This window comes from Fundulus heteroclitus, unplaced genomic scaffold (assembly GCF_011125445.2).
Source record: "Fundulus heteroclitus isolate FHET01 unplaced genomic scaffold, MU-UCD_Fhet_4.1 scaffold_72, whole genome shotgun sequence".
In the NCBI taxonomy this organism is placed as follows: Eukaryota; Metazoa; Chordata; class Actinopteri; order Cyprinodontiformes; family Fundulidae; genus Fundulus; species Fundulus heteroclitus.
The window spans coordinates 256,589-271,796 of record NW_023397165.1 but is presented as its reverse complement, the minus strand read 5'-3'; the positions used below and the strand labels follow the sequence as shown (position 1 = coordinate 271,796).

Sequence of the window (15,208 nt, the reverse complement as noted above, 5' to 3'; positions counted from 1 at the left end):
TTGAAACTCTCTCCTGATACTTTTGCTCGTAAACAGCTCATTTAACCTTAATCTATTCACATTCTATTCTTCTAACAAACAGACAGGCCTCAAAGCAAATATATTGCACATTAAATGCATGTTATACCTTCATTAATGTGTACTAAAAAAATGAATCAAAGTTAATACATTCCACAACAGGAAAGCTAATTTTACACATCGGCCAATTGTAAGGGCATGTATAGGAAACAAAAGAAATAATATTTAACTTCAAAACTTGCACCATGCACATTCAAACAATTGTCATGTTTGCATTGGGTGGCCATTACAACAGAAGCCAATCATTACTTAAAGGTATACTATGCAACTGGGGTTGATTTTCCAGTGAGGCTCCCCCCAGAGGGCGAAAGTAAAAGTGCACTGTCGTAAATATGCTCAGCTGTTTTACTGGTTTCTCCGTCAAGCCAGGCGCGATTGTTTTGAGCTTAGCAGACAGGCGAACGCAACGAATACAAAAGTCGAAAAAATGGCAGTACAAACAATGACTAACACAGTGAAAGTATGAACATGCACACAGAGAGAGAGAAACCATTCCAATGCAGTGTTTCCCTCAGGAATTTGCTTACCGGACGACCGGCGGAGCGTGGGGGGGGGGGAGAGACAACCTTTGCGCCGATGACCGGCGGAGCGGAGGGGAGACAAGCTTTGCGCAACCGGCGGAGCGGGGGGGAGACGAGCTTTGCACGCATATCGAGTTAGTTTTTTTAATTTTTTTTATTTGGAATGTTGCCGAGGCGGTAGCGTGAGGGAAACCCTACAATGTTACTTACAATCGCATCAGCAGAAACGCAAGGTCCGCGTCAGCCTTGCAGCCTTCTTTTTCTTTTAGCTCTCGCCATTTGGAAAAACCCTTTTCCTCTTTCTTGTCTGCTCCGACATGGGCTTTCGCTGTTTTCTCGCTGGTTCCGCCATAATAACTGCACAAATATCGCCACTGCGCTAGCAACGAGCATGACTTTCACTGGGGACGTGTAGCAGTTCTCGCCGTAAAGCAAAACCAACTCTCGCGATGCACACGAGACTTCTGAGCCTGTGGGTGCGGGCCGAGGGCTCCTGCAATTGCAAGTACGGTATTTCCACCAAAGACCTCCAGGGCGGCCGAGAAAACCTTAGTTCAACCTGAAATGACTCATTTAATCATCCAAAACGGTATGGAACATATTAATTAACTGAAAAATGTTGCATAGTATTCCTTTAAAAAGGAAACAGAGGTAGGAGGAGCAGTGGCAATGCTCCTCCAATGGTCCTCTTGAGTAAAACCAGTAAAAATATCATAGCGGTTTAATTGAACATTAATTTTTTGATTGTTTTTTTTTTTTTTCAGTGACGTACTTTTCTGTTCTGTAGCTGTCCTGACTGGACATGCCTCACATGCAGTGTGCGATTTGCAAAAAAAACAGAGGGGGGGATCATTTCAAAAGTAAGCTAGCAGGTGCTCTTTCAGGTCTAGCTAGGTCCAGTAGGTTAGACTATTGTTTTTAAACTTGCGCCATCTACTGTCGGGACTCGGGAGTGGGTATTAGTTTACTTTAACCGCTTTGAGCAGAAAACGTAATAATACTCTTTAAAAACAAAAAACAAAAAATTAATTTACAAATGTGAAGGACACACGACATGTATTAATATAAATCCATAATATTCAGGAGTTAAAGCAAAAATAATCAATTTGACTGAAAAATGTTTCTAGTCAGCCCATATATTCCCGGGCCGTGGACGTCATGCCACCTTAATAACCTCATTTGCTTATATTGCAAAGTCCTCTTTAAACAAATCTGGTAGTTCCATTGACAATTCCTGTATCTCTCCCAGCTTTCAGCTTCAGAGCCTTGGCGCCATCATGGACAGCCCTCTCCATAATCTTCTTCACTTTCCACATCCATAACATCATCTGATTAACTTTCATATTTACAGCATCAAGCAAGTTCTTCCTTCACACTTTTGCCAAACTGGTCCACTGTCCACTCACCTTTCCACTTTACAATTTCAAAACCCTTCCCTCCTTGTCCCCCGGAAAACCCTCCATAAACTGCAGCTAATTCAAAAGACAGCAGCTTGCATCATTACATTATCTTCTTCACACCTAAACATTAACTCCACTGTCACATTCAATATAAATCAATCCTATGATCATACAAGGCCGACAACAGCCATGGACAAAGAGGGACACAAAACCAACACGACACAGATCACACATTACAATAATCAATCTCTGCTTTACCCGTTATTGCTCACCAATTAATTATCACAACTCATGAGTTTATAAAAAGGCATTAACTTTTTTTTTAAGTTTATTTTTTTAAGTTTATATCTTAGCCCAGTGACATGTCCAGGATGGACTCTGTGTCCCCACCTCTCGCTCGTTGACTGCTGGAAAGTAACCAGCCCCCACATGACCGTGTGTTATGTCAAGCCAGGTTTTCCAATTAGATACAGCATGACGTAACACCTGTACGGAAAAGCAGGTATAGAAAATCTATGGATGGGAGGTTCCATTTTTAAAAAGTTTAATAAAATTGCTTAAAGTTTATCAGAAAAAAAACGTAACTTGCTTTCAAAGAACATTTAAAAACGTTATTAAACTTCTGCTAAGTTAAATATTGTTTAAGGTAATCTTGGCTGGTTTAGCTTGTCTGTCTGGCAGGTGTTTTGGGTTGGAGTAAAATGAGTCCATAGATTCACAGGAGTCTATTTAACATGTTTCTGGTGCGACTTGCTTCACATCACGCTCCACTCCGTGTAAAAATAAGAAATAACTACAAAAACTCTGAGAATCGCCTTTCTCTGGTCTCACACAGTTAGAACCCGTTCTCCAGTCCATGTTGTAGCTGCAGTTTATTTGTTTATTTTTGATGTAGTTTCCTTAATAATCTGTATGCATCAAAATCCTTGTCATTTTATTTAACCAGTGTCCTGGTTCAGCTCCTCATGAGGTGGAGGCTGCTGCATATTGACTGACAGCCGCTCTGACTGCAGCTCTGCCTTCTTTGTTACAGAAAAGCGCGTCATGCTAAATTAGCCAAGCTAGAGTGTTACTCTTTCAGTTTTAAATAAAACATAACAGTGAATCATGAGGAGATCCCTGGTTAGTCGCTGCGTTTATCAGCCAAAGTACTGGAAGCGAGGGAATAAACACTGACAGGCAACATGGCCACAGGTGGAAATAATTCATTAAGTAACAGCTAGAGCAGTAACAGACAAGGGACAAACGAGGGAAGTTGTTGTCAGCTGTTCTATCCGCTGAACTTTCTGACCTGCTGGTTCACATAAATCCAAAGAAAATCTTTGACCATCGCTACTTTCATTCATAGCATCTGTGGTCAGTTTGAGATGTTCTTCCAAAGGTTAAAATGATTAAACACCAATAAAACTCAGATGGGAGACCTCCACGTTGAAAAGACCCGCCCTACTCTCTTTCTGATTGGCTAATGTCCTGGCTTTGCCAGATTTCATTGGTTGAGTGGAGCTTCTGTTTAAAATCTTGAATAAAAAGTGTACACGGAACATTTTGGGCTCATTTTCCAAATGACGGAAATCTGTTGCAGCGATGGAGAACTTTAACCCCTGATGATATTACTCATTCAGATCAGAGGGGGGAGGAATGTATCCCCCCCAGGGATAAAACATGAATGATCAGGGGGAAAATCCCCCCATCCCCCCCAGCAAATCGCACCCTGCTCACATGTTCCATTCTCAGTATATGTTTAAGACAGGAGGATCATTGGCGACGCGCTGCATCCTATTCCTTTTCCCATGGAAAGAGACACTCGACTCCCAATTTATCACGTACGGGTGTTCAGTGTCTTGCAAACACAAGTTATAAATCGGCTAATTAAATTGCAGCCAATGAAGGCATTTAGACATCAACACATGGTGCTGAAGATCAATGCAAGTGTCATAATGGGGAAGAAGCGACCAGCTGTGAATGTGTCATGGCTATAGGAGGCAGACAGGCTGGTCTGAGTATTTCAAAAACTGCTGATCTGCTGGGAGCTTCACACACAGCCATATCTCAGCTTTGCAGAGAATGATCAGAAAAAGATCAAATGTCCAGTGTGAAGCACCTCTGTGAAAAGCAATGTCTCGTTGCTGTCAGAGCAGAATGGGCGGACTTGTTTGTTGAAAGGCAAAAGTAGTTTACAACCAAGCAGGGCTGCCGTCTCTGAACTTATGACACACCCAATCTAGAAGCAGAAAGGCTGCAGCAGCAAAACACGCAACAAGGTGTCACTTCTGTCAGCTGAAAAAAGGAAACTTACACTACAGTTCCCATAGGATTGGGAAAAAATAGCTTGGTCCGGGTGAGTCTGCGTTTGAGCTGTGATAGAGTCAGAATCACCATGATAGCATGGATTCATCCTGGTTTGTATGCACAGATCAGGCTGACGGCGGTGGTGTAGTGGTGTGAGGGATATTTGTAGAACACTTTGGACTTCTTAGTACCTGCTGAGCAATGTTTGTCAGGATTTAGAAAATAGTATCTCCAAAGCAGTTCAACCGTCTCCGATGTTTCAGAAGGCAGCTTTTAAACAGACCTGCAGATTTGTGATTTATTTTTGACCTGATCATTTCAGTGTTTGGCTTGAGGTCCCAGAGTTTCGTACGGAAATGCTTTGGTCTGCCTTGAAGTCACTGTGAACTGTAAACGATCTATTTTACGTTTTTATTTGCAGAATCTTGGCCTGAGTAGTGTTGCTTCTAATGGCCATGTGTGTCAGGATAACGTGCTCGTCATAAACTTCTATTGATCTCAAATAGTTTTTTTTTTTTTAACATAACGAGTTTGGTGTTCTCCGGTAGCCTCAACAGTCTCCAGATCTAATTCCAATAGTCTCCCCTTGGGATGTGGTAGAACAGCATATATTCATCATTGATATGCAGGAGGCAGACCTGCAGCAACTGTGGGATGATAATAATAATAATTTCTCTCTGGGATTATTCAAGTATTTCTGATTCTGATGCTGTCATGTTTCATCAACCAGAATCTCCGAGGACCCAACCCCAAACTAGCACAGTTGACCTAACAAAGTGGCCTGTGAATATACGTTGGATTCTCTGTCATTTTTCCCCCATTGCAAACATGAGTGTGATAAAAATGGAGTCAACTCCTGTAATGTTTTTGAAATTGGAAGACAAAAGAAGTACCCTTACAGACTTCTAGCTTTAGCCTCAGGGACCAATTATTCTGGATTTATTCTGAAAGACCTCAACAGAGTTATCCACTATAGGTAGATCATTTTATTTTCACAGAACCTCACGTCAAAAGTATATTCACTTAAGCTCAATCGTATAAGTTGTGAAACATCCACATTTCCCACAGTTGCTCTCTCCTCTCCACTGTCTGTCTTAGTCTGTAGGTTTAGCACTCATTTCCTATTAACGAGATTCAAGCTGGACTGTCGTGCTAAAATAAGTTGTTTTTTAGCCGCTTCATAGCATCCCTGCTGGGCCCAGCCGTGCTCAGCCAATTAAGGGCTCTGCTGCCTCGTGCTTTCTATCAAACCTCCGCGCCCACTCTGCTTTCTCCCTCTAGATATCAAACATCACATACTTTCTGGGTTTCCTTCTACTATACCCTTGCTCTCCATTCAGATCTCATATAAAAGTCTCCCTTATGGTGCACACACGTGTGTTTGATCTTGTCACTTAGGAATGGCTATCCTTTGCTTTATTAAATAGTTTCAGTGTGTCGCTTCAGATTCTCGTCCTCATTACTCCCCTCTTGTTTTCATATCTCTCCCACTGATTGAGGCAGCACGGCAATTCATGGAGGTTATGTTTGTGTCTTCATCCCTCTGATCCAGATAACCTGTGCATTTCCAGCCACATAATACATGTCCATATTAAAGGAGGGGATTATGATGTTTCTAATTGAATTGTGACAATACAGGGTAGGAGAGATGGGTGATTTTGTTTTTATGCTTGTAATGACATGGTAAGGTCAGGTTGGGTCAGTTTCACGGGGGTATTAATGGGGAAACAGGGGTATTGAGGTAGGGAGGATTAGGAAAGAGTCTGCAGCCATCGGTCAGTAAATATAATGCAGTGTGTCAGAAGAGTTGGAAGATTTTAATCCCACAGACGGAGCCATAAATCTGAGAGCATTGTTCTCAAATCGGGGTCAGGAAAAATTAGAAATGTCCTAATAAAACGTCATTCGCAGTGAAAGAAAATACATTAGTACATTATCTAGGTTAGGAGCATCTTTTTAGCGACACTGGCCAGCCAGACTAACTTTTGCCTCTCTTCGATACGGCTGAAGTGCGCTGTATTGCAAATCAAAAGCGAAATCGAGTCTGGCTGGCCAGGCTGCTTTCTAGCAACCTTAACAGGTCATTGATGTGTCTGTCTTATTGCGCGTCTTACAGAACTAGTCACACCCTTGCCCCTGTTCACAAACAAGAATGTCTGCGTATTTCTTTGCATTATATAATGTTTTCCAAAGATTTTGCTAATAATCTGAGAAGTGAGCAGTGCATTTGTTTACCTGCATCCTTTAGATGATACTTTGTTGAACAGCCCTTCCCTGCAGTTACAGCCAGACCATTTAGGATACGTTTCTCCCAGCTTTGATACTACTCTTTGTATCTATTCCTCTTTGGAAAATAGCTTAAGCTCAGTCAGACTGGATGGAAAGCGCCTGTGAAGAAAAGTTTTCAACAGATCCTTTATCGGATGAACGTCTGGAATTTGACAGGACCCTTCAAACACAGAAAGGGTTTAAACTAAGGCTTTCCTTTGTAACTGGCTGTGTATTTAGCCTGAAGTCCTTTGCAGTCTCTAACAGGTTGTCTTCCAGGACTGTCCTTGTATTTAGCTCCATCCAACCTTCCTAACCAGAAATCCCTACAGCATGATGCTGCCCCCACCATGTTTTAATGAGGATGGTTTGATCAGGTTGATGTACATTATTTGCTCTCCATCACCAATGTAGGCAACAAAATGAGGGTGTAAGTAAATTGTTAAGGCACTATATTTCAGTGATTTCACACATATCTCTTAGGCATTGAATTTAAAAGAAATTATTTAATAAATTAGGATGAAATTCAGTTTGTATTTTTGAGCTGTGGGTAATTAGCTGGGGCTTTAACAAAATAACATAGTACACTTTGTTTCCATGCGACTCCACTCAGGATGCGGACTTGTGTGTAAATAGTTGCACTTACTTTGCAAACATTTCCCTACTGTATAAACATTAAGATGTCACTTGTGGTTTTCACACTTTGAAACTATGCTATGCTTTTTCATGTATCTTTAACATTAGTGTTAAAAATCCAAGGCACCAGGGGAGCAAGCGTGCACACCACAGCCTGCAGGCATTATCTGGTTCTCCCAGCTAAATATACAAAACTTTTTATAGCAGAAGTAATGAGCAATATGGCACGATAAATATAGTGTACTTCGTCTGCTAGTATCATGTTGATTCCTGCGGGGATTATCACAGTTGGTATGTTGCTGCGTTTTTTTTGTTTTTTTTTTCTTTATCATTCAGTCTGCACTCCACTGATAACGATGTGAGTCACTCTGTAAAATTAGCTTTTCTGTTGTTTCCACCCACTTCTGTTGTGTGTGCAGTTGCCATGGACACAGAAAACTGCAGCAGGAAGTTAAAATGTTCTCTTTTTTTTATTTTTACGACAAAGCTCACTTGGAGTCCTGATCCTTGACTCGTGTTCTTTCAGGGTGAACCACTTCCATTATCAGCCTGACGACTACGAAGAGGACCCAGAAGCTGTTGGCTACCAAGATGGAGACTATGAGCAGGATTATCACTGTGACAACAGGTGGGATAAACAGTCCACCTTCCTTGATGAATTAAACTGTACCGACAAAAGATTTCTGAGTGTTTCTTTGTATATAATCGAATAACAAAACAGAGTATCTATCAATACTCTGTTTATTTCTGAAGCACATTTTAAAAACCACATGGGTGACCAAAATGCTATACATTAAAACAATAAAGGTTAAAAATGACAGTTAAAACTGTCCAACTGTTTTTAATGTTTGCTTTTAGTTTCTATTTTCCCATGTTCTATTTTGTTTCTACATTTTATTCCTACTTGCTTTTATTCTGTTTTATTTTCCTATATTTTAATCATGTAAAGCACTTTGCATTGTCTCTGTACGGAAATGTGTTATACAAATAAATTTGCCTTGCCTTGCCTAAAAACATACACACACAACATCAAAAGCTAAAAAACAGGTTCACGGCAAGAGTGTTTCAAAATGCCATACATGACAGGATCACAGTGTATTAAAAGCAAGGAAATAAAAGTGTGTTTTTAAAAGAGATTTAAAAACAGGAAAAGAGGAGGCCTGTCTGATTCACAATGGTAACCACTATCAGGCCGCATGTATCTCCACACTGAAAAGATTGAGTCTAGTTTATTTTAAGCGATTTGGTGTTTTTTTGTGTTGTATTGTTATTGAAATTTGGCTCAGTGGTCTGAGGAAATGGGAAAATTTACACTTATGTACTTGCCAAGGCACCGACACGACACCAGATAGCCATAATTTAGTAGAGAAAACTAAATCTGATAGTAACAATCGCTTGAAAAGGATTTTGCACTGCCTGACTCTCCCTCCTTTTCCGTCTTTCTCTGGCCAAATTCAGAACAAAAAGGAAATCGACAAGCTCTCCGTCCCCTCGTCCGAAGAAAAGGAAGAAGAAGAAGTCTGGCCGTCGAAGGAGTCAGTGAGTGCATGGAAGCAGCTTCTCTCAAAGAGGCTTCCCTCTTCCTTTTCTCTTCTAGGCCCACTGACAAAATAATTACTCATAGTGCAATTAGCCTCTGCGGTTTAGTGAAATAAAATCCAAATGATTTTTCTATGAATATTCCAAATTATTTATCAGATATCACAACAGTGGGGGTGGGGTGGGGGACTGATGGGCCCAATATACACTCAATTCCCATTTTCCTTTGACAAGGTCAGCTAAAAGAAAAGAGAGGAGAACTCAGTGGGAGAGGAATTTAGCAGCACTTTGAGGCTCAGATGTCATGCTCGCCTCCCTTCTCCTCTCTTCGTCAACAGGTTTGGCAGTTCCTCACCCACTCGCCGGGAGAAGAAGAAGAAGAGTGGGAAGAAGCACAAGCGAGACAGGTGAGTGTGTACTGGCAGATTGTCACCAGTCATAACTCAGCACAAACAAGAAACTCTGAGTTTTTAAGGTCCTACGGCATCAGGTCTCCTTCCTGAGCCTGTATTTGTGTCTAAGTTCTCTGGGGGTTACTAGCATTGATTGGAACCAAGGGGTGCTGGATAGTTTCACCAAGGACCTATTCCTGGAAGTTTTTCCTCTCCTTTCTCCTTGTAAAGTTTAAGGTTTTTCTGATGGTTTCTGTTAAATAAATGCATTTTTTTCTGTTTGTTTTTTCCCACAAGTTGAATTCCTTTCATTTGCAATTGTCCCTAAGCCAAGATCTAACAAATCATAGGCTCATCAGGGAAATAAACCCCAGGGCGACTCACATTCAATGTTAGGTACATATACATTTCGGACACCAGTTTCTTATGGTTTAGCTCAAGGATCATAACGAATAAAAGGAAACCATAATGAAATTTTTATAAATTAAATGTATTCAACAAAAACCGACAGAAACCAAAGGCTGATTCACATGCTAGGATAATCATCCTGATTTTTGCCCCGATCTTCACCGATACTTACCTTCCGGCAAGTATCAGGTATCTCTTAAGATAATCTTAAGAGAACATCCTGCCGTGTGTGATGTGTTAAGACTGATCAGGTCCCCTCGGTTGAACATCGGGAAAGCTCTGACCTCAAATCAGGGATATTTAACATATTGGATTGTCTTGCCCTGATATTCTACTGTGCGCCGTTTTCCCCAAGGACAAATGAGAAGGCAGCCAGTTGAATGTCACGTGTAGCCAATCAGAAATCGAACCCAGAGAACAACAAAACAGCTCACCTCCATATCATAGTGCAACAAATGTAGAGCCCCTGTTTGTGCTCTCTCCACGCCTTTAATCGGCACCTTTTCTGTTTATGTTCTTTCTCTGTTAAAATTTGTCCACAAACTATCTGCATTGTTCTCCCTCGTCCATGTTTATTACCATGAACTCAGGTTTAATCTTAAAAGGTTGCGTAAGATCTCCTGTCTGACATCTGAATGATCCTGAGTGAAATCTGTGTGGTGTCTTATGCTTCCTGGCTGGCTACCACACAATGTATGAGCAAACCTGTTTTATCTACAATGTTTTAACGTTACGTGTGGTGTCTCTCAGATTTTGAAAATCGGTCCAGTATTTTAAAAACTTAGGTTTCCCTTCTCAGAAAAATGTATTCTTTTCACAGACAGATATAAATGATTCTCTTTTCTTGCTTTGACTTTCCATCTTATATTTCATATCAGTGTTCAACTTGCGGCACTAAATTATTAAATACTGCAGAAGACAAGGGTAAAGAAGGGGGAAGGCAGAGACATTAACAGATTTTGGACGGATGAAAAATAAGAGAGGAAACAAACGTCAAGGCTATAAGATGAAGAAAGAAACTAAAGAGAGTTGAAGAGCAAATTGTTTCCTCGTTAGAAGGGTCAATATCATAGAAAGAGGTCAGAGATAGGACAATAAAAAAAGAGGGGGGTGGGAAGGAAAAGTAGGACAATAGAAAGATTAGAAGCTAATTTTTTGATCTACAGCTTTAGAAATGTTTTGATGTTGATTTAAGATCAATCTTGTGTAACATATTTCTGATGATCTTTCTAAATCCAACATGCTCCATATGAGACAAAAGTTGTGTTTAAGTTTTAAGATGTTTATTAAAGGTTCAGGCTACAGAGATCGACACTGCTTGTGGGATCAGTCAAGGTCTGAACGTCAGTGCAGGAGTACTGCGGAAAGAAAGAGGAGAAACGTTACGAGTGATCGAACCAGAGGTAAATTCCAGAAGCTGCGCCGCTTACCATTTAGTAGGGCTAACCTATCCGGGGAGAGTAATGACGAGGAGACTCTGTGACCGCAGCTCTCGGTAGATTGTAGGTGGATAGCAGCTGGAGGGCGGACAGATAGTAAGCTGGCGAGGGATCAGGAGCGCACCACAACGGACAGGAGGGACAGACGAGATGACCATCTGTCTGAGCTCTCCTTAAGTATCCAGTGGAAACTGCTCCCAACGAACCGCAGGTGTGGGCCATGCATACCCCAGACAACTAGAGCCACCTGTGGAGCAGAGTTAGAGCATGGACCAAAACAGAGTCCGCTAGCTCCCAACGTAAAGCCCCTACTGTGCATGAGAGGGGAAGAATGGGTGCCGGTTCCTTTTCCTGTTCCTGGGGAGCGAATTGTCGAGACAGAGCATCAGGCTTGATATTTCTTGAGCCAGGTCGATAGGCTATGGTGAGATTGAATCGGGAAAAGAACAGGGACCAGCGGGCTTGACGGGGGTTCAGGCATCTGGCTGACTGCAGGTAAGAGGGGTTCTTGTGGTCGGTCCAAATGATTATGGGCTGCTCGGATCCCTCTAACCAATGTCGCCACTTCTCTAGTGCCAACTCGATGGCAAGCAGTACACGGTCCCCAACGTCATAATTGCGCTCGGCTGGAGACAGCCGGCAAGAAAAAAAAGCACATGGGTGAAATTTACTGTCAGAGTCTGAATGTTGGCATAACACTGCACCTACGCCTGTATCTGACGCATCTATTTCGAGGGTGAATTGTTTAGTTGGATCGGGGTGAACCAGAATGGGAGCCTGTGAAAACCTGGTCTTAAGGTGGCCTCAGGACTCCAGACAAACAGAACTTTAGTGGATGTTAACATGTGCAGAGGGGAAGCTATCTGACTGTAGTTCTTGATGAAGCGCCTGTAGAAATTGGCAAACCCCAGAAACCTCTGGAGTTGCTTCCTGGAGTCTGGGGTTGGCCATTCCACAACTGCTTTTATCTTTTCAGGATCAGATCGCACACGACCACCCTCTAAAATCAGACCGAGACTGTGGTACGATGGAACTTGCACTTCTCAGCCTTCACAAATAAGCTGTTCTCTAAAAGACGTTGGAGAACTAAACGGACATGTTGTTGGTGCTGATCGGGGTTGCTAGCGTAGATCAAGATGTCGTCTAAATAGACAAACAAAGTCATTCAAAAAGTCCCTTAGGACATCATTAATGAAGGCTTGAAAAACGGACGGCGCATTACATAAGCCAAAAGGCATCACGAGATATTAAAAATGTCCCAGTGGGCTCTTAAAAGCCGTTTTACATTCATCTCCCTGTCTCACCCGAACCAAATGATAAGCATTACGCAAGTCAAGTTTAGTAAAAATGACGGCATTCTGTACAGGTTCTAAAGCTGAAGACAAAAGGGGAAGCAGGTATTTATTCTTAACTGTAATCTGATTTAGCCCTTGTAATCGATACAAGGCCGGAGGGATCCATCTTTCTTTCCAACAAAAAAGAAACCCGCACCTAAGGGAGAGGAGGAAGGGCAAATTCATCCCGCCACAAGAGACTCACCTATGTATTTCTCGTGCGCCTGACGTGCAGACCTCGAGATGTTGTAGAGGCAGCTGGAGGGCAGCGGAGCTCCAGGTAGCAGATCAATAGCGCAGTCATATGGGCGGTGCGGAGGAAGAGAGCACGCCCGACTTTTGCTAAAAACCAAACGAAGATCGTGATATTGTTCAGGCACTTGGGTCAAGTCGATATCCCCCTCCGGTTCAGGGGCAGAACTAAGGGAATGTGAGGTTGGACGAGCGGAGTGTAAACACCAAGAGTGGCAAGCAAGTGACCAAGACTCGAGCTGAGATTCGGCCCACTTAAATTCAGGGTTGTGAACAGTTAACCAGGCCAAACCTAAGACCACAGGGGAGTGATTGACCGGAAAAATAAAAAACGAAAGCTGTTCTTGGTGGTTACCAGACACGATAAGTTCTAGGGGTTCAGTTTGATGAGTAATAAGGGTTATTTTCTCCCCATCTAGAGCTGAAACCTGGAGAGGTGCGGACAGCGACACGCTCCGAATACGGAGCTGATTAACCAAACCTTGGTCGATCAAAATAAAAGTCAGACCCCAAATCGACTAGAGCAGAGACATCAAAACTGCCCTGACCAAAAATCAAAGTAACTGGTAGCCAAAAACGAGACAGATTAACACAAGCCTTGGGGGACGAAATAACACACCAGTCCGTTGTCCTCCCCGCTACAGACGACGGACCCGGTCTTTTGGTCGCACTGGACAAACTCCACAAAATGGCCTTCACCGCCACAATAAAGGCACTGATTGTCGGAAACCCGTTGTTGACGTACTTCGGGCGTTAAGTGAACACGGCCTATCTGCATGGGTTCAGGGGGCGAAGGCAGCATAACTAATGGCCACTGAAAGGTGGTTCCCTGTACCGGTGGGCCCGCAGACCGTATGGGTCTATCAGACCGGCCTCGGTTCCGGCTACGTAACCTAGCATCCAACCGGATGGCTAACGCAACCAGACCCTCAAAAGTGTTGGGTTCCTCAAGTTGAGCTAGTTCGTCCTTTAAGTTCTCATCTAGAGCCTGGAAAAAGACTGCCTTTAATGGCTTGGCCTGCCAGCCAGCAGCTGCGGCGAAGGTGCGAAACTCCACAGAAAAATCAGATACGCGTCGCCCATGCTGCTTTAAGGAGAGCGAGACAACTATACTGGATCTAATTCGGCAGAGAACACTGTTAAATTCACTGATGAATTCCCGGAATGTGCACCCGAACGATTGAAAGTCCGAAAAATGAGCCTCTGCCCATCTAAGAGCTCTACCCATTAAAAGTCGTAAAACAAATGTAATCTTAGCTTGGTCAGAGGGGAAGGTTCAGGGGGAACGATTGAAAATGAGATTACACTGAAAAAGGAATCCCCCACAATCTCCACTCTCTCCTGAGAACTTCTCAGGAGCAGCAGACGAGCTCTTGGAGAGCGGAGTCTGACCGGAGTTTTCAGATGTCGGAGCAGCGGGGGGTGGAGTGTCAGAAGTCTGAGTGACAGGCTGAGCAGACGCAGAAGAGATGGACGCCGTCAGCTGGCTGAGCTGAGTGGCGACTAGCTTGAGTTGTTCGTGCGTCAAATTAAGTGCCAAACCAAGCGTCTGTAATTGTTCCTGTTGTGCGGCTAACTGCCGACCGAAAGAATCTGCTGGGCTTTGTTGGCCAGAGCCTTCTTCTGTCATGGTTTTTAAGTGTTTAGCTCACATGCAGATTCAGACGGAAAGCAGGTAATATTTTAAGATGTTTATTAAAGTTTCAGGCTACAGAGATTGACATTGCTTGTGGGATCAGTCGAGGTCTGAACGTCAGTGCAGGAGTACTGCGGAAAGAAAGAGGAGAAACGTTACGAGTGATCGAACCAGAGGTAAATTCCAGAAGCTGCGCCGCTTACCATTTAGTTGGGCTAACCTATCCAGGGAGAGTAATGATGAGGGGACTCTGTGACCGTAGCTCTCAGTAGATGTAGGTGGCTAGCAGCTGGAGGGCGGACAGATGGTAAGCTGGCGAGGGATCCGGAGCGCACCACAACGGACAGGAGGGACAGACGGGATGACCAGAGTACAGGTGAACCAGCGGAATCCAGGGAAGGGGTCTCAGGCCCGAATTGGTAAAACCAAGGGAGTCTGAGGGGAATGCCAGAGCAACATCTAAGCGTCGGGGATTCTTAAGGTGCTGGTTCTTCGAGCAAGACGTCAAGGCGGGTGAGTAAATCCAAGCACAAAACTACGAAAAAACAGGAGACTAAATATTAGTCAAAAAACATGATACGGAAAAAGACTCACAGGCACAGGTTTCAAGATCAGGTCAGAGGCCACAGCGTACCACGACTGGGTTAAGGCTGGCGTCTTCCATTTGTCTGAGCTCTCCCTAAGTATCCAGTGGAAGCCGCTCCCAACGAGCCGCAGGTGTGGGCCACGCCCCCCAGACAACTAGGGCCACCTGTGTAGCAGAGTTAGAGCACGGACCAAAACAGAGAACCCTGACAGGTTGAAATCTGTGGTGTAATACAGACAGCCTTCCTGTTACCTGCTGAAAGTCTTGCTCTCTCACAGCCTGAATGTACTAGAAAAAAGGGGAGGGGGGTAATTGTAAACTATTTACAGACAAGAATTGTGAAGATAACAATGATAGAAGAAAGGAAAGACAAAAGCTGAAAAGGTTTAAGAAGGGTTAAGAAGCTTGTGGAAAGAAAGGCAATAGCTCA

General features: G+C 43.2%; 1 protein-coding gene across 3 annotated transcripts in view; it reads left to right on the top strand.

The window, feature by feature from the left end:
- Positions 1–15,208, top strand: part of srrm3 (serine/arginine repetitive matrix 3) — an 86,382-nt gene that overhangs the window by 46,614 nt on the left and 24,560 nt on the right. For all 3 annotated transcript variants that reach the window (XR_002428290.2, XM_036134033.1, XM_012865033.3), the window contains exons 3-5: positions 7,719–7,820; positions 8,651–8,731; positions 9,070–9,138. Coding sequence is in view for 2 of the 3 variants with exons in the window: in XM_036134033.1 (XP_035989926.1) it covers positions 7,719–7,820; positions 8,651–8,731; positions 9,070–9,138 (252 nt within the window). In the remaining variant the exon portion in view is untranslated. The remainder of the gene's footprint in view (positions 1–7,718; positions 7,821–8,650; positions 8,732–9,069; positions 9,139–15,208) is intronic.